The sequence below is a fragment of the Eutrigla gurnardus genome (assembly GCF_963514095.1).
Source record: "Eutrigla gurnardus genome assembly, chromosome: 7".
NCBI classification, from domain to species: Eukaryota; Metazoa; Chordata; class Actinopteri; order Perciformes; family Triglidae; genus Eutrigla; species Eutrigla gurnardus.
In genome coordinates, this window is record NC_139921.1 from 1173862 (window position 1) to 1201602 (window position 27741).

The following is a 27741-nucleotide window of genomic DNA, read 5'->3' on the forward strand; positions in this document are numbered from 1 at the left end:
CTGGGATGGGTCTGTCGAGGGCTGCAGGACGATTAGTACTTGCTGGTATCACAGCTGCTAAGAAGCTGATTGCGTTGCGGTGGAAGCCTCCCCACTCTCTTGCCTTCAAGCATTGGATTCTCACTTTTTTAGATGTTGTATTCATGGAGATGTCGACTGCCAGAATCAATGGTGCAAAAGAATCCATTTTGAATAGTTGGCGGGCTGTGGCCAACTCACTAAAGGAGTTATTAAAATGATCATATCCTGATTCTGGCTAGTTATTTTTGTTCCCTGTATAGGTGAATGTGTGGTCGTAGAGTTTCCCTCGATACAATTGTGTATAACTTCTGGATGGGTGGGTGGGGGGAGGGAAGGTGGCACACCTTCTGTTTGTTTTGTCTGTTTTATTTATTTTATTTTTTTTTAGTTAATGTATTGGCTTAAGTTTTTTGGTTAATTTGGCGCTTTTATGATTTAAGCAATTTTGCAGTTTGCATTTGTTTTGTTATGTAAAATATGTGTTGTATCTCTTGATGATCTCAGTTAATCAATAAAAAAATTTGATCACAAAAAAAAAAAAACACAATAATCAAAATAATCACAATAATCAAAATAATCACAATAATCTCAATCAACAATAATCACAATAAACACAATAAATACAATGATCACAATAAACACAATAATCACAATGAACACTAATCACAGTAAACACAATAATCACAATAAACACAATAACCACAATAATCACAGTAAACACAATAATCTTTATAGTGTGAAACTTGCTGCAATAGTGTCTGATCATTGAGGACTGTGTTGGTTAAATGAAAACTAATAGCATTTTCACAAATATGTGTATATGTTTTGACTGAAGTGTGTATGTTTTGACTGAAGTGTGTCATTTTGCAAACAATCTAGATTTTATGCAAATTGAGTGTGGTGTTTGGATAATTGTGATTATATTTTGAAAAAAAGAACCCGGTTTTCAAAATTGCATGTAAACAATTGCAAAAAACTGTAACACAATAATCACAATTAACACAATAATTACAATCACAATGAACACAATAATCACAGTAAACACAATAATCACAATTATCACAGTAAACACAACAATCACAATTCACACAATAATCACAATAAACACAATAATCTAAATAATCACAATAATCAAAATAAACACAATAATCACAATAAACAGAATAAACACAATAAACAATAATCTCAATAAACACAATAATCAAAATAATCACAATAATCTCAATAAATACAATAAACACAATAATCAAAATAATCACAATAATCTCAATTAACAATAATCACTATAAACACAATAATCACAATAAACACAATAATTATAACAATCACAATGAACACAATAATCACAGTAAACACAATAATCACAATAATCACAGTAAACACAATAATCACAATAAACACAATAATCTCAATAAATACAATAAACACAATAATCAAAATAATCACAATAAACACAATAATCACAATAAACAGAATAAACACAATAAACAATAATCTCAATAAACACAATAATCAAAATAATCACAATAATCTCAATAAATACAATAAACACAATCAAAATAATCACAATAATCTCAATCAACAATAATCACTATAAACACAATAAATACAATGATCACAATAAACACAATAATCACAATCATCTCAATAAACACAATAATCACAATCATCTCGATAAACACAATAATCACAATTGACACAATAATCAAAATAATTACAATAAACACAGTAAACACAATAATCAGGTGATGAAAGCAACAATCCTGTTCAGGTTTCAGGTTCCTGTCTGTCTCCCGGCGGTGGGAGGCTGCAGGTTCCTGTCTGTCTGCAGGTGACCACGTTGTTCAGAGAGGAGTGACAGGTGTTGAAAGGAGAACACCTGAGCAGAGCCTCAGGCGTTTACAGGCCTTTTAAAAGGACCCACACTCCCCGCCTCCACAGCACAGACCCTCTCACCTGGTCTTCCTGGAGCCACTCAGCACAGACCCTCTCACCTGGTCTTCCTGGAGCCACTCAGCACAGACCCTCTCACCTGGTCTTCCTGGAGCCACTCAGCACAGACCCTCTCACCTGGTCTTCCTGGAGCCGCTCAGGTAAGAAGCTCTTCACATTCAGATTTCACATGTTAGCAGAATATTGCATATTGACATATAGTCTAGGTTATAGAGCCTCCTGCTGCAGGAAACCAGGCAGCATGTTAACATAAGACTGAAGTCTCCATGTGGTCTATATGTGATCTAATGTGGTCTATATGTGGTCTCTATGTGGTCTCCATGTGGTCTATATGTGATCTATATGTGGTCTCCATATGGTCTCTATGTAGTCTCTAGTGACAAAGCTGTGATTTTGACTTCCTAAATACCCTATTACTCTTTCCATCAGTGTACTATCCATGTACGTATTACGTGTTATGGATGAGTCATATTATCTGATACGAGTGACAAGTTAAAGGAAGAACCTGAATAAAGGAGTAGGAGGTTTTCATGGAGGACACGAAGGTACACACATTACATTTGTATTTGTTACACCATTGTTGATTTGATTTACAATCCGTTCTATTCAACGTCATCGTCCTGATACTTTTATCTCCCTATTTATAGATTTTAAACTGTTCATGTCACATTTGCTGCTGATGGAGGTATTTTGTAGAAATAAACCAAACTTATACAAAACACAATATAACATTCCTGCTCTCAGTATTCATGACTTAGTCACATGGCTCTTTGATCCTGAAGTGAAATTAATAACATGAGGTAGTCTTTCATTAATCCCTGAAAGCTGAGACCTGCAGGCTGATTGAAGCTGGTTTCGCTCATTTAGTGGACCAGAACCGGACTAGTTCTGCCTGCTGGACTACCCTGGCTCCTCATCTACGTCCCTCACACACATGATGTTGGATTCTGGACTCTCTTCCCTCCCCAGAGCCTGAACCTGCACCCTGCAGCTATGCCTCCCCCCGGTGTGTGTCTGAACATTATGGAGGCTCGGCAGAAGCAGAACGGCTACGGGAGCTTCTCCAACCCCGACAGGTTCCTGAACCAGGACTACAAGCAGCTGAAAGAGTACTGCCTCTTCAGAGGAGTCCGGTTCATCGACGACATGTTCCCCCCCGACAGGAACTCCATCGGCCCCGGGATCCTGAACTCCTCTGACCTGAGAAGCGTGGAGTGGCTCAGACCGATGGTGAGCTAAACCTCCTTTTAAACCAACCAAGTAGTACTGAGGTTCAACCTCAATCTGACTGACGGGTTGGAGTGGTCCCTGATCCTGGTCTACAGGTATGCTGGCTGTCTGGAAGCTTCTAGTTTCTGGATTTCCTTTCATAAAAACAACAGCAAGATGTGCAAAGTGACGGATCATGACATATCTGAAGTAGAAAACATCCCAGGATGATGATCAGTGTCTCAAAAATGATGTCGATCATTGAAAACTAAAGTGTCTTCGTTGCAGTTGAGCTGGAAGCAGACGGAGATGTTTTATTACTTTATGAATATCATAACTCCTCTGCATGATGTTTTACATCCCAATCATTTCTCTACAGTCCCTCACTGTGTGATGTTGTCACTATTAGTATAATACCATCATTTGATCTAAATACTCAGGTGTACATTTGTTCAAATCATTAAAGTATTAGTAGTAGTACAATGCTTCCTCATGTTCTGAAGTATTTGAATATTTGTATTATAAGATGGTAACCTCAGTTATTTACGCTTCCTCTGTTTTAGAAAATCCATCCCAACGCAGCCTTCATCGTCGACGGGGTCTCCAGGTTCGACTTCGGTCAAGGGATCCTCGGTATTTCTTCATCCCTCGTTTATTTTGCTGTTCGGCCTTCTCACCTCTTGATCAGCTCAATGAGCGTGTTATTGATTGATTGATTGATTGATTGATTATTGATCACCCAGGTGATTGCTGGTTCCTGGCGTCTATTGGAGCTCTGACCTTCCAGAACGACATCCTGGACAAAGTCGTCCCTCTGGAGCAAACGTATGACGAGAACTACTGCGGCCTGTTCCACTTCAGGGTAAACATTCACCGCTTTATGAACTCACACTCAATATGCTGAGTGTGTGTGATGTCACTTATTGGAACACACACCTTCTGTTGTTAACCAGTTCTGGAGGTTTGGAAAATGGGTGGACGTCGTCATCGACGACAAGCTGCCGACGATCGACGGCCGCCTGATCTTCGTTCACTCCAAAGACCCGACTGAGTTCTGGCCCGCTCTGCTGGAGAAAGCCTACGCCAAGTATGAGACCCGTCGTTTCTGTGTCTTCTGATATGTTTCTGTTATCTGGACCGTCTGTAACCATGACAACGCATCCACCTGTACCAGAGTGTGCGGCTCCTACACCGACATGAATGCTGGGACCCCTGCAGAGGCCATGATGGACTTCACCGGCGGGGTCCACATGTGTCTCCAGCTCTCGGACCCCCCTGCAAACCTGTGGGAGATGTTGTGCAGAGCCGGCCAGACCAAGTCCTTATTGGGCTGCGGGACACCTCAGGGGGTGAGCACCAGCAGAGCACACGAACCCGCCACGGTCTTTGTGTCCGCTGTGTCCGGGTGCATCCACATGTGCACCGTCGGGTTGTTCTTACCTGCAGACCCACATCCTTCAAAAGCAGTATGGGAGGTCCTGGTCCTCCTCCCAAGAAATAGTCCTTCTTACTGTCCCTAAAGTCTGCTGAACCAGGAAACAGGGCGTTCAATAACCGTAACAACCTTATTACTGCCTGTTAATGTAGTCAATACAAGAGTGTTTAATAAGCTAAGTGGATCAGAACATCAGCCTTTACAGGACGACAAGGACTAGAAGGGACAAGAGGACTGAAATGGAATCGAACCAGTCTCTAAACTAGTCGACCCCCCCCATCCCCGAATGTAAATGATGTACAGACTCTACTTGTATGAATGATAATGTTTCTGTCTTGCAGAACACACCTGCCAACACCACCTTGTCAAACGGACTGGTCCAAGGCCACGCCTACACCGTCACGGGGGTGAAACAGGTGAAGGACTGCTCGTTAAAGTGTGGGCTTGTCCGTTCAGGGCCACCGTAGAAACTGTAGATATGGAAACACAATGATTCTAAGGTTCAGGTGATTAAACACAACCCCCCCCCCCCTCACACTGTCCCTTTAACATGACTCCTGAAACCTGTATTTTACAAACACTCATAAACATTCTATGAGTGTTACAGCTAGCAATTAGGTTTCAACCTTCTGCTGAAACGTTGATGTATGGAGTCGTTTACTGCTCTTTTCCATTTCTGGTTGGTAATTATGGTGCTGCTGCTGATCAGATGATGTGCGGAGGGAGAACCATCAACCTGGTGCGTTTGTGGAACCCGTGGGGGAAAGGGGAGTGGACCGGGGACTGGAGCGACGGGTGAGACCCCCCCTACACGATTCACTACTTCAGTGCAGTATATATATATATATATATATATATATATATATATATATCTTCTTCCTTTCAGTGAGTTTCTTGTTGTTGTTCATGTAAATCGTCTCCAGAGAGTCGGAGCCTGGAGTCCAGGTCCGAAGGGGTTCCTGTCCACAGAGACTCATTCGATCCTGCCTCGTCTTGTTTTTGGAAATATAATCACTTCAGTTGTCTTCAGGGTGAATTCCTGCCAGGTCACACATTAAAGGCCTACAAAGTTCATTTATAAACGGTTCACCAGAAGCCTGTGAAGAGTGACAGCCATGGAAAGCTCCCCAGAAGGTTGTAAACTGGTTTGGCCAGTTAAAGTGGTGCAAACTGTAATTACTGCCTTGAAGGCAGCACGAAACAAAGGCTGCACTGAATTTGAATATTGAGCAGAAAAGTGAGGGGCCCGTCTCTAAGCTCCAGGACAGGACATGAACTTGCCTGTGGATTCCTTGAAGCAGCTGATAATTATGTCTGTCGTCTTCGAGGTCGTCTCTGTGGAAGAGCGTGAGTGCTGAAGATCGTGAGATGTGCCTCTCGGTGGCCGACGATGGAGAGTTCTGGTGAGCAGAATAAAGGAACAACTACTGTCATACATGCTATATAAGATAATAAATACTATAATCCAATATCTCACACATTTGAAGTTACACTGAGACACATTGAATGAATGTGACTGTGTTGGTTTTAGTGGGATGCAAGGGGAAACAACAGGCGTGTCGTGTAACAGTGAACGCCACATTTTCAGACTGTAAACACCTTGGGGAACTTCATTCATTCACAAACACACGTCAGTCAACATGCAGTAGGCATAGGCGCCGATCTATGTTTTTGCCCGTGGGTGCTCAATTTATTTATTTATTTATTTTATTATTTTTGGTGCTCAAATTAAATGAATACCACCAAGGTAATGATTGTCACAAACTGACTTTTACTGCATAACCACAACTAACGTTGTACTCCAAAAATAAATTTTGAGATTTTTCCTAAGTCCTCACGCATATGGTACTCCAAAATGAGTTGTGTTCGTTTATTTTCTAAGTCCTCACGCATATGGTAGTCTAACATACATCCAGGCGTGTGCGGCCGGTCTTTCGATCCGGACTAAGGCCGCCTCATGCGGACTCACTCTCCTACACACTGACCCCCCCATGTGGTTCTCTAACATACATCCAGGGGGGTGCGGCAGGTCTTTCGATCCGGTCTTAGGCCCCCTCAGCCGGACTCACTCTCCCCCACACGGACCCCATCCATAACTTTATTTTTTCTAAGTCCTACGTTGTTTAGCCGCAGCCAAATCCAATCATCCGATTGGTTACCTGTTAGGTGACTACGCCATAGTGTACAAGCACAGAGCTGTAGGCCTAATGATTTTAATTGGATAATACGATTCAAGTAAAGGCAGTTCATTTTAAAGATACAGTTCCACCACAAGTTTCATTTATTCACTTTTTTGTTTTTTTTGTTCATCGGCCATCCCGATTGGCCAGTGGGTGCTCAACGTTGTCAGTGGGTGCTCGAGCACCGAAGCACCCACGGGATCGGCGCCTATGGCTAGATATAAAACGATCCCATCTGCACCTCTTTAGAGATTTCATTCACATAGAAAGTGCTTCTTCCCCAGCTGGTGGAGAATCTGTGAGTTTAGTTTGAGATCAAAATAATGAGCGTGTGATGTGGACAGGATGACCCTGGCAGACTTCTGTCGGTTCTACACGGATCTGGACATCTGCTCGCTCTCGCCCGACTTCCTGGATGGAAGCTCCTGTAGCTGGAGGACATCCAGGTACGACGGCCGCTGGGTCGCCGGAACCACCGCTGGAGGATGCATGAATAACAGAGGTTATTTATCTTTCCCTTAGTTACAGGAAGTTATTTCCTTGCATTTCCATGCACACATTCTTTCTTATAACAGGGTAAAAAATAAGTCTGGTTGTATAGAACGCTACTTATCTCAGTAAACATGAGTTTATGGTCTCAATCTCTTGCTTCAAGTCTTCTAATATACAGCATGATGTTTATTTGGTAAATGATGGTCCCGTTATGGTGTAGAGATGAGCGGCTGCTGTTTATGAAATACAACAACATAACATTTACACGCCTCCTTATCTCGCTCACACCACAGTCAACATCCTGCAGGGGAAGCAGGACTCTGACTCTGTCATTAACTGTGTCATGCCTACATTCCTTTCATACACAACTCAAGCAACCTTTAACTGGATCAATGCTCATGTTCTACCTTTCGTTCCATCACAAATCCCTCACTTTGAATGACACAGTGAAAGTAACCTGGCCTCTCCGTCCTGCAGACAGCTACTGGACCAACCCCCAGTATCGGCTCAAGATCGACGGTGAATACTCGGAGAAAGACGGCGAGAGAAATGTGCTGTTGTCTCTCATGCAGAAGTCTGACAAGAGGAACAGACACATGGTCCAAAACCTGCACATCGGCCTCTCCGTGTTCGAGGTAATCAGAGCAGCTGTGTCGTCGTGTGTCACATGGGTATGAGGACGATGACGATGGCGTCCTGCAGCAGTAGACGTGGAAGGTGTTACTGAAATATTACTGCTGCATCCAAATACAAGTCTAAAGTTCTAAAGTGACTCTATCCCCTCACATCCTTGGATTTATAATGACAACATGGTAGACTGTAATGTAATAATTCAGCTAATAATCATATGACTGACTTGCTTTCTGTCTCCAACTCGTCATGAACTCGTCTCCCGCCGATTTCCCCTCCAGCTGAATGAGAAGGTGAGAACCGTTTACACCAGCAGAGCCTCCTCCGTCCACGTTGGAGGAATATTAACTGACTACTTGTCTAACTAGGACAAGGCCCAGAAGGGGAAGTTCCCAGCCTCCTTCTTCAACAGCCACGCTCCCGTCGGCCAAACCAAAACCTACATGAACGCACGCGAGGTGATGGAGTTCCTGATGCTGAAGCCCGCCGAGTACCTGGTGGTCCCGTCCACCTTCGGCCCCGACGACACCGCCTCCTTCCTGCTGACCATCATCACCAAGGCAGAGAGCCACAGCTTGTATGCTCACCCAGTCCTCCCTAGTGGATATACACATATATGTATATACTGTAGATATATATACTGTATCACACATTTCAAACACTCATCCATGTGGAATCTCTTTGATCCAACAGTGAGAATTCTGGCGACCATAAAGGGGAGCCGGTTGAAAAGGTGAGCAGAGCTTCAATAATATGACAATGTTGTTGGTGTTTGTATTATTCTGAGATATTGTGTATCTCATATATTGTGTTCCATGCTCTTAATTATACTTTATGTGAAATATGTTTTGCATTTGGGTCGAAATGAATCGTCTTTAATCTTCAGCTCAAAAGGGTCAGAAACGTTCACGACGATGAGAACAAGAAGCAGCTTTTCCGCCAATACTCCGACAAGGTAATATTAGCATGCTTGCTAAAAATCCATTTCACATATTTGACACTGAGTCAAATAACTGCTCGTACAGAGTGGGCGGGGTCTTCAGAGACCGTTGACCAGACGTCTCTTCTCTGTCTCCGATGTTCCAGTATGAAGAAGTGGATGCTGAGCAGCTCCAGAGGCTCCTGAACGAAGACATCCTGAAAGGTCTGGACCCCAACGTAACATTAACAGGGTAACAGCTTAATGATCTTCAGTGACATGCTGATCCCTTGTTCTGGTTCTGGTCTACAGGAGACCTGAAGTCTGGAGGCTTCAGCATCGATGCCTGCCGCAGCATGGTGGCTCTGATGGATGTATCCTCTTGTCAAGCATGTGACACTGATTAGGGTTCGCTATGCATTAGAGACGGTAAATAATCGAGGCCGACTCTTTGAAAGGTTAAAGAACATGAACCGACTCGTACGCCTCTGACTCCTTAACGGCGGTCAGACTTCCATCACCGGCAAACTGAACGGGGAGGAGTTTGTTCGTCTGTGGAAGAAGGTCATCTCTTACAAGGTCAAACACCGAATATTAACCCTTCCTTCTGCCTTTAACACGTCTACACAGCTGACCTGGTCCTGTTTGGGGTTTTCTTCCTTCAACAGGACATTTTCTTCCTCACTGACGTTTCCCGGACTGGAAGTCTTTCGCTGAGCGAGCTGAGGAACGCCTTCATCGCCTCAGGTCACTCCTCGCCTTCATCAGGACTTTACTGAGCAACACACACACACTGCTGCTAATAATGTTACCATATCAGCTTGAAAGGTGAAAATAATAATCATGTGTTCACAGCTGGTAAGTGCTGCCCCCAAGTGGCCAAGGAATTAACTGATCATTATGTAACAAGTTCCATTGAGGAGGAAAACACAGTTTGTTGGGGGCGGGGCTTGAGACAGTGCAAATATGGGACAGAAAACTTTGTATTTTAGCTTCTTAGCTGGTATATCCTGTGATATTATATGATTGTGATATGTCCTCAATGTGTGTGTGTGTGTGTGTACAGGAATGAGGATCAAGGAGGACATGCTCAGTCTGATGGCGCTGCGCTATGGCGCCTCCTCTGGTCACATGACGCTGGAGAGCTTCATCAGCCTTGTCCTGCGTGTGGACTGCATGGACAGTGAGTCACGTGGAACAAAAAGGAGAAAGTCACATCCTGATTTATCCAGTTAACGGTTTATTGACGATCTGTGTGTTGCTCAACAGAAATCTTCAAACAGTTGTCTGATGGAAAAGCCATGAATCTCCAAGAGACAGAGGTAATAAACATATCCTTCTTAATATTCACACCACAGCTGTTGATGGAGACTAGGGGACAAGGATACAATACACAATATGTACTTATACTTATACAGATTTGTCCTGTGATATTAAATGAATGTGATATGTCCTGTGATATTGTATGAATGTGATATGTCCTGTGATATTATATGAATGTGATATGTCCTTTGATATTATATGAATGTGATATGTCCTGTGATATTATATGAATGTGATATGTCCTGTGATATTGTATGAATGGGATATGTCCTGTGATATTGTATGAATGTGATATGTCCTGTGATATTGTATGAATGTGATATGTCCTGTGATATTGTATGAATGTGATATGTCCTGTGGTATTGTATGAATGTGATATGTCCTGTGATATTGTATGAATGTGATATGTCCTGTGATATTGTATGAATGTGATATGTCCTGTGATATTGTATGAATGTGATATGTCCTGTGGTATTATATGAATGTGATATGTCCTGTGATATTGTATGAATGGGATATGTCCTGTGATATTGTATGAATGTGATATGTCCTGTGATATTGTATGAATGTGATATGTCCTGTGATATTGTATGAATGTGATATGTCCTGTGATATTGTATGAATGGGATATGTCCTGTGGTATTGTATGAATGTGATATGTCCTGTGATATTGTATGAATGTGATATGTCCTGTGATATTGTATGAATGTGATATGTCCTGTGATATTGTATGAATGTGATATGTCCTGTGATATTGTATGAATGTGATATGTCCTGTGGTATTATATGAATGTGATATGTCCTGTGGTATTGTATGAATGTGATATATCCTTTGATATTATATGAATGTGATATGTCCTGTGATATTGTATGAATGTGGTATGTCCTGTGGTATTAAATTAATGTGATATGTCCTGTGATATTGTATGAATGTGATATGTCCTATGATATTATATGAATGTGATATGTCCTGTGGTATTAAATGAATGTGATATGTCCTGTGGTATTATATGAATGTGATATGTCCTGTGATATTGTATGAATGTGATATGTCCTGTGATATTGTATGAATGTGATATGTCCTGTGGTATTAAATGAATGTGATATGTCCTGTGATATTGTATGAATGTGATATGTCCTGTGGTATTATATGAATGTGATATGTCCTGTGATATTGTATGAATGTGATATGTCCTGTGATATTGTATAAATGTTATATGTCCTGTGGTATTATATGAATGTGATATGTCCTGTGATATTGTATGAATGTGATATGTCCTGTGATATTGTATGAATGTGATATGTCCTGTGGTATTAAATGAATGTGATATGTCCTGTGATATTATATGAATGTGATATGTCCTGTGATATTGTATGAATGTGATATGTCCTGTGATATTGTATGAATGTGATATGTCCTGTGGTATTAAATGAATGTGATATGTCCTGTGATATTGTATGAATGTGATATGTCCTGTGATATTATATGAATGTGGTATGTCCTGTGATATTGTATGAATGTGATATGTCCTGTGGTGTTATATGAATGTGGTATGTCCTGTGGTATTGTATGAATGTGATATGTCCTGTGATATTGTATAAATGTTATATGTCCTGTGGTATTATATGAATGTGGTATGTCCTGTGATATTGTATGAATGTGGTATGTCCTGTGATATTGTATAAATGTGATATGTCCTGTGGTATTATATGAATGTGGTATGTCCTGTGATTAAAGGTGCTTTGTGTTCTCCTCTGGTTTCAGTGGATGTACATCTCCATGTACACTTAACGCAGCACGGACGCCTTGATTCATCTGGAAACACACCAAGAGATATATAAATGAATAAATGTATGTATTCTTATGTATGCTGTGAACGAGCCATTACACGGTATGTACGGTAACTACAGGGTATTTTCTGCTGCTGCCATGCAACACAATTAGAAAGTATAACACGACTAATCATGTAACAGGAAGCACCTATGCAGACTTTGTTCGACTGGAGATGGAATATTATTACGTGATAAAGTGACAGACTACTGAACCTTTATTTGTATTATTATTATTATTAGCAGAATTACAATGTGGGTTTGATCTTCTCACTCTGTGCTTTACAAGATGACGACATTATGCCAACACATTTCACACTTCTGTACATGGGCTCATTTTTACTGCAGAAACCATGTTGACCAGTTTCTTTAACACCAATAAAGATAATGTAGCTGCTGGAGTTTTGATGTCAAATTCCCATTTTCTCTGTATTGTTGTGAGAACATAAAGAATACAAAAAAAAACAAAAAAAACTTAAATGTCAGCATTTTGTCAGCACTTGCCGATACAGAGTACTGATATGAATACTTAAATATACCATTACAGTTCTAATAATAAAATGGTAAATGGCCTCATTTATATAGTGCTTTTCTCCAAAGCGCTTTACAGGAATGACTGACATTCACCCATTCATTCACACATTCACACACCGACGGTGGAGTCAACCACGCAGGGCGACAGCCAGCTCGTCAGGAGCAATTAGGGTGAGGTGTCTTGCTCAGGGACACCAGGCACTCAGCTAGGAGGAGCCGGGGATCGGACCAGCAATCTTGCGGTTGCCAGCCAACCCGCTCTACCTCCTGAGCTAAACCTAAACCCCCGTAATAACTGTGTTTTCCTGATACAAACACAGCAGAGTTTGCAGTAGAGATGTTTAACCTGCTGTCAGTTACACAGTTAAAATAAATATTAAAGATTAAAAAGGTCACAGACACCTTACGTGATCCTGAGCCAGTTATATTGGTAGTCATGCTGCTTTCATGTGAAACACACGTGTTCATCAGAGTCACAGAGAAAGTGTGTCTGCTTGTTTTGTGCTGAATAGAATAATATCATCCAGGTTACACAACAATAGATTTGCATGTTGTCTCTGTGTTTGCTTTCATCCTCTACACACCTGCAGCTACACCTGTCACCTGTTTGGACACGCCTCCTTCCATCAGAATACACAAGTGTGAGATTTTGAGAAGGCGTCTGTGTAAGTAGAGTAGATCCAGGCTGACGGGAGGAGCTGCAGGCGTTTGCAGGTTTAAATGAGAGCTGCAGCTTCTCCTCTCACACTCGCTGTGTTAGTTAAACAAGGAGACGCAACACTTCCTCCTGGCAGAAGAGGTAAGACATTTCACACCAGCGAGTAACACTTTCACGTACCTGCAGGCCTATTGTGTCATCGACTTTCTGGCTTTTAAGACACTCAAAATATTTGTTTTACAACGTGTTACAGATTATTTTGAGATAAAAAAAAGAAAGTAGAATTTTACCTGCAGAGTCAGAGGATGTTTTCCACTTCCTGCACTCTGTTATGAGTGTGTGTGGTGTTATGAGTCAGTGTAGCGTCGCCGTCGGCAACGAGAGCACAACACTGATTTCTCCGCTCGCTGTGTCTCTGTCTCCATCCGAGAGCATTGGTTTGGTGTGGATGAAGCTTCATGCCGCCGCTGGCAGAAGGTCAGGAGGTCAAGTCTGCTTCGTGTTAACATTTGAACATCTGAATAAAACACACATTGATTTGAACACACAGATGAAGGATCTAAACGATTAGATCCACCTTTTACTTGTACACGTACCAGCAGACTGTGATGTCCACATGAGATCCGCTTCGTTCTTGATCAGGATGCAGGAAGTGGAAGGAAGCAGCTAGGCTGCTGGTGTCACGGTCAGCTGGTCATCTTCTAGGATGGAAATGTTATTCAGCTTCCAGAATCCGCTAGACTAAAGGACGGATTTAATAATAAAATCAGTCTACTGTTGGAACATATATTGTAAACCCATATTCTTTGTTAGGACTTTGTGGGCTCAGACAGCAGGACTGATGTTGACCCATGACACCCGTTTACACTCTCCAATGCTTTTCTAGTTCCTCATTACGTTTGTGTGTCAAACCGTGAAAATCATTAACTCTCTCCAAATTATTGCCATCAAATTTTAAATGGACATCCTCCTATTTTAGGCTCCGGCTCAAGAAGTTCATTGAGGTAAAATAAAAGTGCGTTTGTTGCAGTGATGCTGGCCACTTGTAAACATGGTGTTCGTGGGATTTAGAGACGTGGTTGTGGTTCGGTCTTGATTGGCAGCAGCCTTCTCAGCTAGACATGAAAACTCCACAGAGAGCTGACACATTAAATGATTATGTGAGCAGCATCCATGTAGACTGAAACTGCAGACTGACTTATTCAGAGATCTTATTTCTCCTCTTTGGAACTTTCTTGAACTGAAAACAAACAGGTAGTTACAGTTTTTTCCTATCGTTTTCGGTCATGTACCCATACTATGGTCACTTTTCCCTATCACTTAACACAGTGGGCTTTAGAGACACACACCTCTGCATATCTGTTAACCTTTGGTGCAAAATGCACTACAACAACCACACCACAAACAATGCTGCCATAACTTAACACATGTTTCCTCTCAGAACACTATGACCTAAAAAACACTAACATCTTGAAGCATTGCCAATTGCATATATAAAATGTTGCTGTGTCCTCCAGTTTGGCATAGATTTCCTGTAGTGTTGCATTGAAAAAAAGAGAAAAAACACAGACAAACACTTCTTTGGACTACAGTAATAAAGTTTGTAATATTACAGTATGACAATCCAAGCCAAGTATCTGCTGACAGTGTTCATATGTCGGTTTACCTCCCACAAAAGATGTCACAATTGAGTGTGGTAAATGTACTGTAATTGTAAATACAGTAAATACTGTAAGTGTTTTATGAGAAACTGAGAATAACAATTTTCAGTTTTTGTAATGCAAATTACATACAGTAAGTACGTAATATATGATCCAGAAACAAATCACAAACACAACAGTTTTTTTCACTGTGCTTTACTTTTTGGAGATTTTGTCACAGTGCAAGTGTTACACATAACAGAAAATACATTACAAAGTCAAAAAATGTGTTCAAACAAAAAATGCAATGCACAAAACCTGCATATACTGTATATTACAGTAGCCCAACAGTGGCGCAGAATTGGGCTAATCCCTCCTATCCTCCGCATTTGGCCACAAATTTTCATCTACGTCGCAACGTATGGTTTCTCTTGCCATACAACGTGGATAAAATCTTTTGGAATGCCTTATCCAGGCCTGGATATCTTCTGGGGCTATGTCCATACACCCAGCAGCCATTGCCTCTAATAGGGACATCTGGTCCTGAGGGCAGTGGTCATAGACCTTCCATCTCCACGCCGAAAAGAATTCCTCGATGGGGTTGAGGAAAGGAGAGTAAGGCGGAAGGAAAAGTGACATCATCCTAGGATGCGCCGCAAACCACCCTGTGACTTGCCGGGAGTGGTGAAAGGCCACATTGTCCCATACAATTACATACGTTGGTAGATTGTGCCTGTCTACCTCTCTTGCTGTGAGCCTTTCGTAAAGCTCATCTATGAAGGCAATTAGGCGTTCGGTGTTGTATGGGCCTATGCCGGCCTTCTGCAGCTGCAGTCCATCGTTCGAAATTGCTGCGCACATGGTGATGTTCGCACCCCTCTGGCCTGGAACATCTATCGTGGCCCTTTTCCCAATCAGGTTCCTTCCACGGCGACGTGTTTTTGCCAGGTTGAAGCCAGCCTCATCCACAAAGATGAACGCATGTTCATTCTCACTGGCTTCAAGTTCCATGGCTCTCTTCAGGAAATTAGAGAATACACAAGATACCATAAGACAAAAATGGCATAGCTTACAGTTTTGTGCAAAATCACAATCAACATGACAGTGTGTCCTGTGTTCAGTCTTACCTGGACGTATTGGTACCGGAGTTCCTTTATCCGCTCAGAGTTCCTCTCGAAGGGGACAGTGTAAAGCTGCTTCATTCGAATTTGGTGCTTTTTCAGCACTCTGGCGATGGTCGTGGTGCCAACATTCTCAATGTTGGCAAATACACCAATGTCTGCGATGATGTTTGCACAAATTTCTCTTCGCCTTATACTATTGTTAGCAACAACCATTTGCACTATTGCATTTTCTTGTGGCAAAGTGAATTTTCTTCCCCTTCCACCTGAGTGGGGCAACCGTTGGGTCCTACAATAGTGAGTCAGACACAAATGCACTGATACGTCAGGAGAGTTTTGGAGACTTCTCACATCACATTACTACTGTTACAAACACATCAGTCAGAATGCTGTAAATACTGTATAGTACCTGTTAGTTTGTGTGAAAACCCTCACGATTGATGCCACCGTTGATCTTGGCAAGTTAGGCTGAACCCTCAGACCAGCTTCCCTCATGGACAGACCATGATTGATTACATGGTCGATGACAGTTGCTCTGATTTCATCAGATACAACTGTCCTTGCTGCTGCTGCTTCTCTCCCTCTCCCTCTTCCTCTACCTTTCCCTCTTCCTCTACCTCTTCCTCTACCTCTCCCTCTTCCTCTACCTTTCCCTCTTCCTCTACCTCTTCCTCTCCCTCTACCTCTCCCTCTCCCTCTTCCTCTACCTTTCCCTCTTCCTCTACCTCTTCCTCTCCCTCTACCTCTCCCTCTTCCTCTTCCTCTACCTCTTCCTCTTCCTCCTACTCCACCTTCACCTCCACCTCCACCTTCACCTTCACCTTCACCTCCACCTCCACCTCTTCCTCTTCCTCTGCCTCTGCCTCTGCCTCTTGCTCTTGCTGCATCCATTTTCCTATACCAACTACGTAAAGAAGTCCAAAGCAAATGCCAAAGAAGGCCCTTTTTCAACGAGGCACAAATTACATGTAAAACACCTGAGTAGGTCTTTAGCTGAGTAGGTCTTTAGCTGAAATGACCACCAGGTGTTTTGCATTGCAAAACTTATCCTCTGTGTTTTGTACAGATCATTGTATGTAGTGTTGCTTTTACGTAAAAAAAGTAATTCCATGCCAATTCACCAAGAACTATGGTGCACAGGGGGAAAAAAATCTAAATTACTGTAAAATAAAATAAATAAACTATAAACTAAATATTTTTTCTTATTCAAACATGTAACTTCATTTGTCTGTCCAAATGCAGCATCTTTCCATCTACAGTGATCTAAATTACTGCTAGGTTTTGAACAGAAAGTTCACTGTTTTGAACAGAGTATCTAAACATTGGTAAAATATGCTGTAGTTCCACAGCGTTTTGCCGGTAGTGAACATTGACTGGGGCAGGTATCCATGAAATTTGGAAGAAGGCGTCATTGCCAGCATTTGTATCTTAGCATAGGGGCAAGTAACCACAGTTTGGTTCACATGGTCTACTGGTATGCTCACTGTGTGAAGTGTTTAGGGAATGTGAACATGGTTTAGGTAAATTGCCTAAAACGATAGGAAAAAACTGAAAGAAAAATAGTGCCTTGACTTCAAATTAGGTTCTCACATCTCTGCGTTATTGTTATTTAATAAACTATGTGGCAGAATCGGCCCTGAAGCTTGTAGGGAAAATGGAAAGGAGACATTAAACTTGTTTTCCTTCTCCAGAGTTGAACCTGCAGCGATGCCTCCCCCGGGTGTGTGTATGAACATCATTAACGCCCGTCATACCAAGGACGGCTACGGCACCATCAGCAACCCTGAGCGCTTCTTCGATCAGGACTTTGAGCAGCTGAAACAGTACTGTGGCATCAAACGGGTCCGCTACATCGACGAAATGTTCCCCCCTGACAGTAGGTCCATCGGCAAGGGGATCCTGGACGACTCTCACCTGCAGAAAGTGGTCTGGATGAGACCGGGGGTGAGGGCTTTATATCACTGAACCCAGTCTGAGACACAGATGTCTCTCCTTGATCAGTTTTTAGATCTAATGTGATGTTAAAGGTTGGTAAAAGCTGCTGAGGGTCACAACGTGTTACAGACTCTGAGTGATAAAAATGGAAATATAATAATATTGCTCAATCCATTTTTAAGTATTAACAGCAGCAAAGCGTAGGAGAGCATTGCTTTAGAGTATTACTGGTATTTAACTATGATTCCTCTGTTTCAGGTCATTGTTCCCAATCCCGCGTTTGAAGTTGATGGGATCTCCAGGTTCGACTTCTGTCAAGGCGTGGTTGGTAGGTTTCATTCATACCTTCTTTTTCCAGTTAACAGAAAACAGAAGGAATTGGACCCGTGTGTTGGCTGTGTTGGTGTCTTCTACATGTTTCACTCTCATGCCTCCGCATCCTTCCTGCCGACTCCATGACCTTTCTGCACTCAGGAAACTGCTGGTTTTTGGCGTCCATCGGCTCTCTGACGTTCCAGAATCACATCCAGGAACAAGTTGTTCCTCCCGGGCAGAAATTTGATGAGGACTACTGCGGCCTGTTCCACTTCAGGGTAAACCAGCAACCAGAGTGTTTGTTTCAATTAGCTTGTGCTAAATGGTGAATATGTCTTTAAGCTATAAAAGTCTTCATGTTATCTTCTTTCTCAACTCCTCAGTTCTGGAGGTTTGGAAAATGGGTGGACGTTGTCATCGACGACAAGCTGCCGACGATCAACGGCAGCCTGATCTTCGTTCAATCCAAAGACCGGACCGAGTTCTGGCCTGCGCTGCTGGAGAAAGCCTACGCCAAGTATGAAACCAACCACTATGGTTCCTCAGTCGTATAATACACATTTTCTCAGAGTGGCATTTATTTTGGGCGTATCTGTGTGTCAGAGTGTGCGGCTCCTACTCGGACATGAATGCTGGGACTCCTACCGAGGCTTTGGTGGACTTCACCGGCGGGGTCCACATGAGCATTGACCTGACAGACCAACCCAAAGACCTGTGGGAGCTGATGTGCAGAGCTGGCCAGGCCAAGTCCTTAATGGCCTGCGGGACACCTCAGGGAGTGAGCACGAAAACCTGGCTCTCTTGACTTTTATGTGCTGAAATGATTCATAAATTATCCCGAGGCTGAGATAAACTTAATGAGAATATTGTTTTCAGATTGATCACATTTCCAGTGTAACAGCCTGGATGAATGTGATGGCCACAGTTTCTACAGAATTTCTACTTGACATGGCAGGAAAGTAAAAAGATGCCACGGTTCCATTTAAGTCGGTGTGCTAATACGTCGGCTGCATTCATACAGTGCCAGGATGCTTCAGGGCCCGACACGCAGAACAAGAGAACATTTCATTTAATGCTTTTATCCCCACAGCAAACACAAGTACTTCTCTCTTCTGTTCGCCGTCTGTGGAAAGGACCATGTTAGTGTGGTTTCTCAGGCAGCTTGGTAGGTTGGTGGTAAATTAATCTTCGGGGTGGAAGCAGGTGGAATGAGAATGACCTGTATTTAAACTGTGCCCTGAGAGTGAGTTTGGGTTTTTTGGGAGGGGGAGGGGTGAAAGATCACCACTGTACAGGAAAGGGGTGCGCTGGATTTATAACACATTACAAAATGAGAGCATCATTGTGAATCGGAACGCGGCACAATAATCGTTTTATTTTGATTATGTTGTTTTCATAATCAGTGGAAGCCAAAATCGTAATTGAGATTAAAATTAGATTAATTGAGCCCTAATAATTCTATCTGATGCATGTTTTCAGGACACATCTGCCAACGCTGTACCAAACGGATTGGTGCAAGGCCACGCCTACACCATCACAGGGATGAAACAGGTATTACCAACAGGTTTTTAAGCTTGAAGTTGACCTCTCTTCATGTTTATCCATGGTGTTTTAGGGAAATAAAGGCCTCGTGTTGGACCTGAGTGGAGTTATGTTGATGGTAAATAACAGCTGTGATTCCTCTGGTCCTGGTCAGGTGGTGAGCCAAGGCCAGCTGGTGAACCTGGTGCGTCTCTTTAACCCCTGGGGAAAAGGAGAGTGGAACGGACCCTGGAGCGATCGGTAACCGGGACTACATGGACACTCATTCGCTACCTGGGGATAAAACATGGAGTTTACTTCCCCATGATGAAATGGTTCAGTCTAGATGTATTCATTGATTTTGAGGAATGTGATTCTGTTTTTGTATTTCATGTATCAGCGGTGATGAGGACGTTTGGGACAGAGACCTTTCTTTAATCTCTTTAGGGCACAAATGTAGAGAAGAGGCAGCCAAAATACACAAGCAGCCTTAATAACGGATGCTGATGAAAACCGCAGAGCATAACAACAATGGAAACTAATACCAGTAATTACACAAAGCAACGTGTGCAGTACAACAGGGTGATCTGTGGTTGGGTGTCAGTGTTTTACTAAAGGCTCTTTAAGCTCCAGTGATTCAGTGTTGCACTTATAGTCTCCCAAAAGATTCCCAAAGATTCAGGAGGCGAAGGACGGTCCAGAAGGCAACCCGACAGATTACCTTTCTTTAAAAGTCATTACAATACCTGATGCCACGCCCATGTGTTCCTGGCCCTGAACCCGTGTTTGGAAAGGTCATTGATGTTGTAACGATATGGCCTCTCCTCTTTCTGCCCTGACACGTTCCACCTAAAGGTCACCTCTGTGGCAGACCGTGAGTCCTGAAGACCGTAAGCTGTGCCACTCAGTGGCCAACGATGGGGAGTTCTGGTCAGTTTGCTGGAAACTAAAAATGCATAAATTTCTGTGACACACATATAAGAGCAGAGCGGCAAAGACCACATTTGTCTTCTCAATCGTCTCTCTGAGCAACAGGATGATGTCATGAATGATCTAAATGCTTTGTGATCGACAGGATGACCCTGGAGGACTTCTGTAGGTTCTACAACAGTATGGACATCTGCTGCCTCTGTCCCGACTTTCTGGATGGAAGCTCCTCGTGTCACTGGAAGACCTCCAACTACAACGGCCGCTGGGTCGCAGGAACCACCGCTGGAGGATCCATGGCTAAAGTTGGTACGTCATCTGGACCTATGCTAAACGTCTTCACCTGATGGTTAAATGCAGAAGTAGTTCCAAGATTTGGAAAAGTAAAGAATGCTTTTCTCTTGGCAAAAGGTAAAAATGCTAAATAGTTTCCCTCATTGCCTTGCAGACAGTTTCTGGACAAATCCACAGTATCGTGTGAAGATTGGGGAATTATTCACTGAATGTTCGGTGAAACAGGGTGAGAAAAACATGCTGGTGTCTCTGTTGCAAATGCCGGACAAGAGAAACCGACGCCTGGTCCAAAACCTGTACATCGGGTTCCATGTGTTTGAGGTAGATATGACCCATTGCGGACTATTATGGATGTATCCCACAGACATTATTTGTCCCTAAAACAAACTTTATTCTGATTCCTTCAAAGGTCCCTGAAGAAGTGAGTAAGGTTTTTATCTCCACTCAACACGAGCAGCTACACAGACCGGCTCTGACAGGACCTACCTGACCCGTCTGTGTCCCCGGTGTAATTACAGTACAAATCCAAGACCGGGAAGTTCCCGGCCTCCTTCTTCAGCCGAAACAGAGCCGTCGCCCAAACTAAGCACTACGTTAATGCACGCGAGGTGATGGAGTTGACGATGCTGAAACCCGGCGAGTACCTGATTGTCCCGTCCACGAACAAGGCCAACAACACTGCCTCCTTCATCCTGACCATCGTCTCCAAGGCGGAGACCCACGTCCAGTAAGAACCCAGCTTTTCATCAGCAGCTTCCCTGCATGCAGCAAACACAGTCTGTCAACTGGAATCACTCACTCATATTCCTTATTAGAAGAAATGATTAAGGTCCATCAAACCACTACACTGTAAAAAAGGTTACTTGGGTCAAACTTAATAAAAAAACACTTTTTCTATCACAACTGGCATCATATAAACACAAACGTGTATCATATGCCATCTCTTTCTCTCTTATGTGTTACAGTAGTGGCAATTTAGCTTAACCAACTACACCATTAGCATTCCCATTACAAGTATGGGTCGCTACTACAAGTAGTAGCGATCTTTTTTCAGTTACTTTTCCAAGTTAACAATGATGCTGCAGGTACCACGGTGGGTTTAAAACACTAGGAAACATATCGGGGACTTCAACTGGCTTTATGAACATACTTCAATGAAAGGATTTTTCTCACATCATGCTAATATCAACAGCTAACGTCAAGGCCTAGCCCCTTTGGATGTAGCATGTTCCCTTAATAAACAGAAGATGTATCAAGATACTGCCCGAGGATTAATCATTAATTTACGTGGTTTTCATCATGTTACATACCCCGGTTCGTCAGCTCGTTTACGCGCGGTTGCTAGTAGCTCGGCTCTGAGTTAGATGGCGCTCGGCACAGACGGAGATCACGCTCAGCTCAGAGTGAGGTCATGTTCAGTCATGACACTGAGCATGGGGTAAGGTACTAAATTCAAATCCCATAAATTGGTTCAGTAATCATGTGGGTTATCTATAGTCCATCTGTACTGCAGTGAACGGGGTCCAGAGAAAAAGCCAAATTAACCACCTAAAACAAGGCTATGTTTACGTCAGCCTAAGTGTACGTGTTGTAAGGGTAAAATTCAAACACCGCTTTACATTGCCATCAGACTGCACTTTCTTTTGGCACTACATTTTCTCAACCGCAGAAACCTATGCATTAGCGTAACTGGCCAACAGCTAGTAGCTAGCTCCCAGTTGCTGGACGAGAGCTTTACTTTCAGTAAAAAGGAAACTTACCTCTACGTGGAGCAACTTGGTGGGCTTTATCTTGTCTTTATCTTTATCTTTATCTAGTTCTCTTGCTTGAGGAACACTAGGTGTGGTGTGTGAGCCTGTCAACAGGTTGAAATTAGAGATGGGATGACCAGGGTTGCCAACTCTAATGCTCCTGGCGTGACACTCACGCTTTCACCATCAATCTCACGCTGTCATGCACACGAATGAAATGTGTGATAGTTGGCAACCCTGGATGACTCGCGGACCGGTCATTTCCACCGCTTCGTTTACTGCATTAAAACCTTGCAATACGGCGGCTGGGACCGGTTCGTACCACGGTGTAAGGGTGCACTCACACCAGGACCGTTCCATCCGTACCGAGGCCTGATTGCCCCCACAGGGGTCCATGCCGGTTTGCACACTGCTCCAGGCCAGAAAATGAAAATGAAAAACATGTGCCATGCCACATGCTACATGCTAAGTAGCAGAGCTAGCCGTAACATTCAGCCCTGTGCTTGTCGAAGCAGTGGACACGAGACGAGGATCCTTTATGAGTGATATGAAGCCTGACTGGGGAAACAAACAATACAAAGTGTATAAGTACTTGTTTGGCGTGTAGGTGCCGCGGTTCCATGAACTGACCTCAGACCAGGCTGACTGCATGTGGGCGGGTTCCTACCGTAACGTTTGACCATCAGCACTTTTAAGTTTGTGAAACCAATTCATGATGATTTAAAAAAAATGACATTAAACTTAAAATAATAAAATAATTTTAAATATAATAACGAGTTTTTAAAAGTTGTTTAAGATTTTACTTATGTGCAAGTTAATCAAATCCTATAATAATTTAGTGGAAGGAATATACATTTTAAAATAGAGTAGTATGGACAGCACCATTGAATCCTTTTTCACAACGGAGCGTCTGTAACTGTAATCTGATTACTTGTTGTCTAACGGTAATCCCTCTGGTCTTTCCTCTCAGTGAGAACTCTGGGGACCATTACCACCAGGACGAGGTGTGCAGCATTTTAAAATAGGATCTTGTGACGTTCACTATGTTGATTAATCCGTTTGAACAGTGAATTAATTCCTCTGGAGCTGAAATCTTTTTGCAGCCCAAGCGAATCAACAACGGAGAGGACGACGAAAAGAAGAGAACCTTGTTCCGTCAATACTCTGACAAGGTGATGTCTCAGTCATCGTAGCAGTATCTGATCTTTGTTTGGACCGAACCAAATAGAAACTAGATGCACGCTTCTCTCCTTTGGGGTTTAGATGAGGATTTTAAACGTTCATATGTTATGGTCCAGGTGTAGCACGCTGTTATTTCCCCTCACGCTTGTTCTTATGATGTTCCAGTATGAAGAAGTGGATGCTGAGCAGCTCCAGAGGCTTCTGAACAAAGACATCCTGAAAGGTCTGGACCCCAACGCTCCACGAGGCTCGACATTGACATGTAAGCATTTTATATCAAATCTAATGTCCGGCTGATCCTTTTTCTTCTAGGAGACCTGAAGTCTGGAGGTTTCAGCATTGATGTCTGTCGCAGCTTGGTGGCTCTGATGGATGTATCCTTTTATGTCATATATAATTATATATATTCATTGTGATTTGGTGCAGAAGACAAATATGTTTGTCTCTGTCTTAGCTGCACGCGTATTAAAGGAGGAATTTCTCACAGTAAAGTTACATAAAGTCATGAACACGCCGGAGCCTGCCTGCCCTGCTGCTGGTTTCTCAGCCGATTTGAAAAGGTCAGACATGAAGCAGCACGTACAGCTCCGATACCTTATCATTGGCCCAGACATCAGTCACAGGGAGGCTGAACGCGGAGGAATTCGTCCGTCTGTGGAACATGGTCATCTCCTACAAGGTAAAGGAGCCGCGTGAAGGTGAAATGTCTCATCATGAACACAAAGATGACCGGTGGCGTCCCAATAATGAGGGCCGCCGCAGGCTGCCGTCTGGAGGGTTTACAGGGTGTTTTGTTTTCCTGCTGTTTTGAGCTCAGAGCTTCACATTCCTGTCATCTCTCCTACCAGGACGTTTTCTCCCATTCTGATGTCTCACAAACAGGAAGTCTGTCGCTCGGCGAGCTGAGGAACGCCATCATGGCGTCAGGTATGAGCACACAGAAGTGAGCCACCCTGGAATTTATCCCCCTTTTTCAAAAAAACTGTGGTAATGTTTGCCTTTAAACATGTTTTTAACAAAAAGCCAGATATATAATGTGTAAGCGACCACGACTCAGCAGATCCTCAGGGACGGACCAGCGTGAAGATCTGGATCGCATTGCACACTCATGCATGTCAGCACTCGCAGTGATAAAATCTCCTGTTGGACACAAAAGCAGAGCAGCAGCCTGCGATGATGCCAGTTATTACAGTAGTGTCAACACTAACAACAGGAATATTGCGTAACTTTGGCACACAGACAGGGCTTTAAGTCTACAGTGAATGAGATGTGTTTGGCCTCCAGGAACACACAGCAGGAAGGCTTAGAGGGATGTGTAATAAAGCGTCTTCTGGCCGAGTTCCCGACCTTTAAAGCGTCATAATAACGCAGCTCGTCTGTCAACGCGTGAACGCTGACGTGCACTTCCATCTCTGCTCTTGTGTTGAACTGACAACTTAAAACAGATTCCAGCAGCTTTGTATTTGTGGGAACTACGAGTCTGTTGGCGTGACAACGGGACAATAATGTAATATATATGAATATCTGTATAAAATAACAGACATCTAAATGTTGGTCCGTCTGTTGGCCAGGAAAGAGGATCAGCGACGACACGCTGAATCTGATGGCGCTGCGCTACGGCACCTCCTCTGGACACATCACGCTGGAGAGCTTCATCATGCTTGTCCTTCGCTTCGACTGCATGACCCGTGAGTCGTCTGGTCACATGACCACCACACAAACACTTAGCTGTATTCTTGAATTTCAGGGTCTTTCTGTGCGATCAAACTGTTTTCACCATAATTCAGATTTTTTCATGCAGAATTACTCGTTTCTCCGATCTCTGGCAGACACAAGATTTCAAGTGGTGCTTTCAGGGTTTACAGGATCTGTGGATGATCAGTCGATAAAACCAGATGTGCGTTAGTCAGATCAGCCCAGACCTGAAGAACACAGCACAGGCAAACACTGTCATGTTAGCATTAAAGTCTCTACCACTTGAACCCCCAACCAGACCTGCAGGACCAGGTTCTGTGGTTTAACAGTCACATCAGTGCATGTAGGCGGGTTTATGTGCACCAGAAAGAGTCAGACCAGGTGCAGGAGCAGGATCCCCCTGGTGGGACCAGCAGAGAACAGGATCTCCATGTAGAGGAGCAGCTGTCACCATGATAATTGCATGATCTCATTCAAACTGGTTTGAATCCAGAATAAGTCATTCGTCGACTCGTGAATGTGATGCTCGATGAACAGATTACAGCCACACAGCCGACACGTTTGAACCCTGACTGTGACGTTACGAGACAAAGACTTCTTTAACAGCTTTGTGACGTTACCTCTCGACTTCCTCCAGTGATAAGCATTGGTGTCTTCCTCAACAGAAATCTTCAGCCAGCTGTCCAACGGGACGGACATGACTCTCCGTGAAGCCGAGGTGATGGTCTTTACGTGTTTAACACAGCTGCTGACGGGAAACGACGGGAGAAATGAGCCCATGTGTTGTTGGAGAATGGTGACCTTTGACCTGTACTACAGATACACTTAAGCAAGTCAAAATAAAACTGTCCCTCCTCCGTTTGCAGTGGCTGCACCTGTCGATGTACACCTGATGTGACGGAGACGAGCTGCAGCGTTCACGTGGAACAACACAGAGGTGGTGGTGGGAGCTGTTTTCAACCACAGACTTTACTTCTAACTGTACGAATGTAACGGGCTGTTTCCAAACTGTGTCCTTTAGTTGGGTCTCACTTTCAAATGAAAATGTACGGTGGCAGTCACAACATTACACAAAACACAACACACACATACAAATATATATCCTCAGTTTGTTTTTATATTTGTTCTTCAGAAAAGGTTGTAAGAAATTCCCGACGTCTTCTCAAACCACAGAAAGTCATGAATTGAAGGTGAGCCAGTGGATCTCCATATAAGGGCATGAGACTGTAGGGCCGTGTGCACACAGACGTTTAAAAGTTAAGAGATTAAGTAAAGAGTTAAGAGGCAAATCTATGATAAAGTGAAAATCAGGATAAACATGGTGAAATCAAACGAGCGTATGAAAATACATTTCTGGGTGTCATAAATAAATATATACTGTATATATATATATATATATATATATATATATACATACATGTATACATATTGTATTGTATCTCACTCGAGTGTGATGTCATTGTAAGGAAATCCTTACTGTGCTGATAGAGATATACTGTTGTACTTCCTTCCCACAAATGTACTGCTGTAAACCCATAGACGGATTACCGCATGGGCAAAGTGGGCGTGTGCCCAGGGCCCCAGAGCCAATAGGGGCCCTTGGCCTTTAGAGTTGTTTTTTTTTTGGTACAATTTAAAAAATATATTGGAATGGCTGTGGTTTTTGGTTTTGTGTGGTCGTAGCTGTGGCTCTTTACTGATGTTCATTCATGTTGCCTTTATTACTTTCACGATTTGTTTTAGGTGGTTATATTTTAATTAAGGTGTGTTTTACTCCATAATACTACCATGGCTGGCTATTTGAGCTTGCTGTCTCTCCCATAATATGTATATTGTCCTGTACATGGCAGGTGCCAAACAAAACAGACAGTAATTTTGTGGTTGTTGTGGTGTTGCGGTGTTGTTATGTGCGTAATGGGAAGAGTGCCTTTGTGCGCGTACTATTTGCATGTGTAGGCAGGGGCCCGTGGCGAGTTTGTGTCCAGGGCCCGTGGTCATGATAATCCGTCTATGTGTAAACCTGATGTTTGTGATCCACTAATGTTTCATCTCGCACCATCATCAGGTCACATTCAGCCTATGTCCAATACAATAAATCATGTTTCATTCATTAATATGGTTTGGCAAATGTATCCACGTTCAACAGTTTGTATATCTTATGCCAAGGTTATAATTA

At 43.0% G+C, this 27741-nt stretch overlaps 2 protein-coding genes across 3 annotated transcripts; both read left to right on the plus strand.

Moving 5' to 3' along the window:
- Positions 1 to 1711: 1711 nt before the first annotated feature.
- On the plus strand, positions 1712 to 27679 carry LOC311016423 (calpain-1 catalytic subunit-like). Of its 2 annotated transcripts, none has more exons than XM_084014093.1 (22): positions 1712 to 2114; positions 2944 to 3204; positions 3747 to 3816; positions 3927 to 4045; positions 4137 to 4270; positions 18799 to 18973; positions 19675 to 19746; positions 19892 to 19977; positions 20572 to 20646; positions 20792 to 20952; positions 21092 to 21258; positions 21347 to 21358; positions 21456 to 21664; positions 23659 to 23692; positions 23792 to 23860; positions 24036 to 24093; positions 24183 to 24244; positions 24481 to 24549; positions 24719 to 24797; positions 25442 to 25558; positions 26231 to 26283; positions 26432 to 27679. In XM_084014093.1, exons 2-22 carry the CDS (start codon positions 2968 to 2970, stop codon positions 26456 to 26458), a joined length of 2085 nt encoding a protein of 694 aa, XP_083870219.1. In that variant the 5' UTR covers positions 1712 to 2114; positions 2944 to 2967; the 3' UTR covers positions 26459 to 27679. The 2 variants fall into 2 exon arrangements, with proteins under 2 accessions (XP_083870219.1, XP_083870218.1); XM_084014092.1 differs by lacking the exons at positions 1712 to 2114; positions 2944 to 3204; positions 3747 to 3816; positions 3927 to 4045; positions 4137 to 4270 and adding exons at positions 13201 to 13325; positions 17637 to 17889; positions 18139 to 18208; positions 18355 to 18473; positions 18579 to 18712.
- LOC311016424 (calpain small subunit 1-like) lies at positions 8268 to 12237 on the plus strand. The gene is made up of 10 exons (XM_084014094.1): positions 8268 to 8497; positions 8614 to 8653; positions 8807 to 8875; positions 9007 to 9064; positions 9152 to 9213; positions 9350 to 9418; positions 9508 to 9586; positions 9906 to 10022; positions 10109 to 10161; positions 11928 to 12237. Exons 1-10 carry the CDS (start codon positions 8364 to 8366, stop codon positions 11952 to 11954), a joined length of 708 nt encoding a protein of 235 aa, XP_083870220.1. The 5' UTR covers positions 8268 to 8363; the 3' UTR covers positions 11955 to 12237.
- Positions 27680 to 27741: the final 62 nt, after the last annotated feature.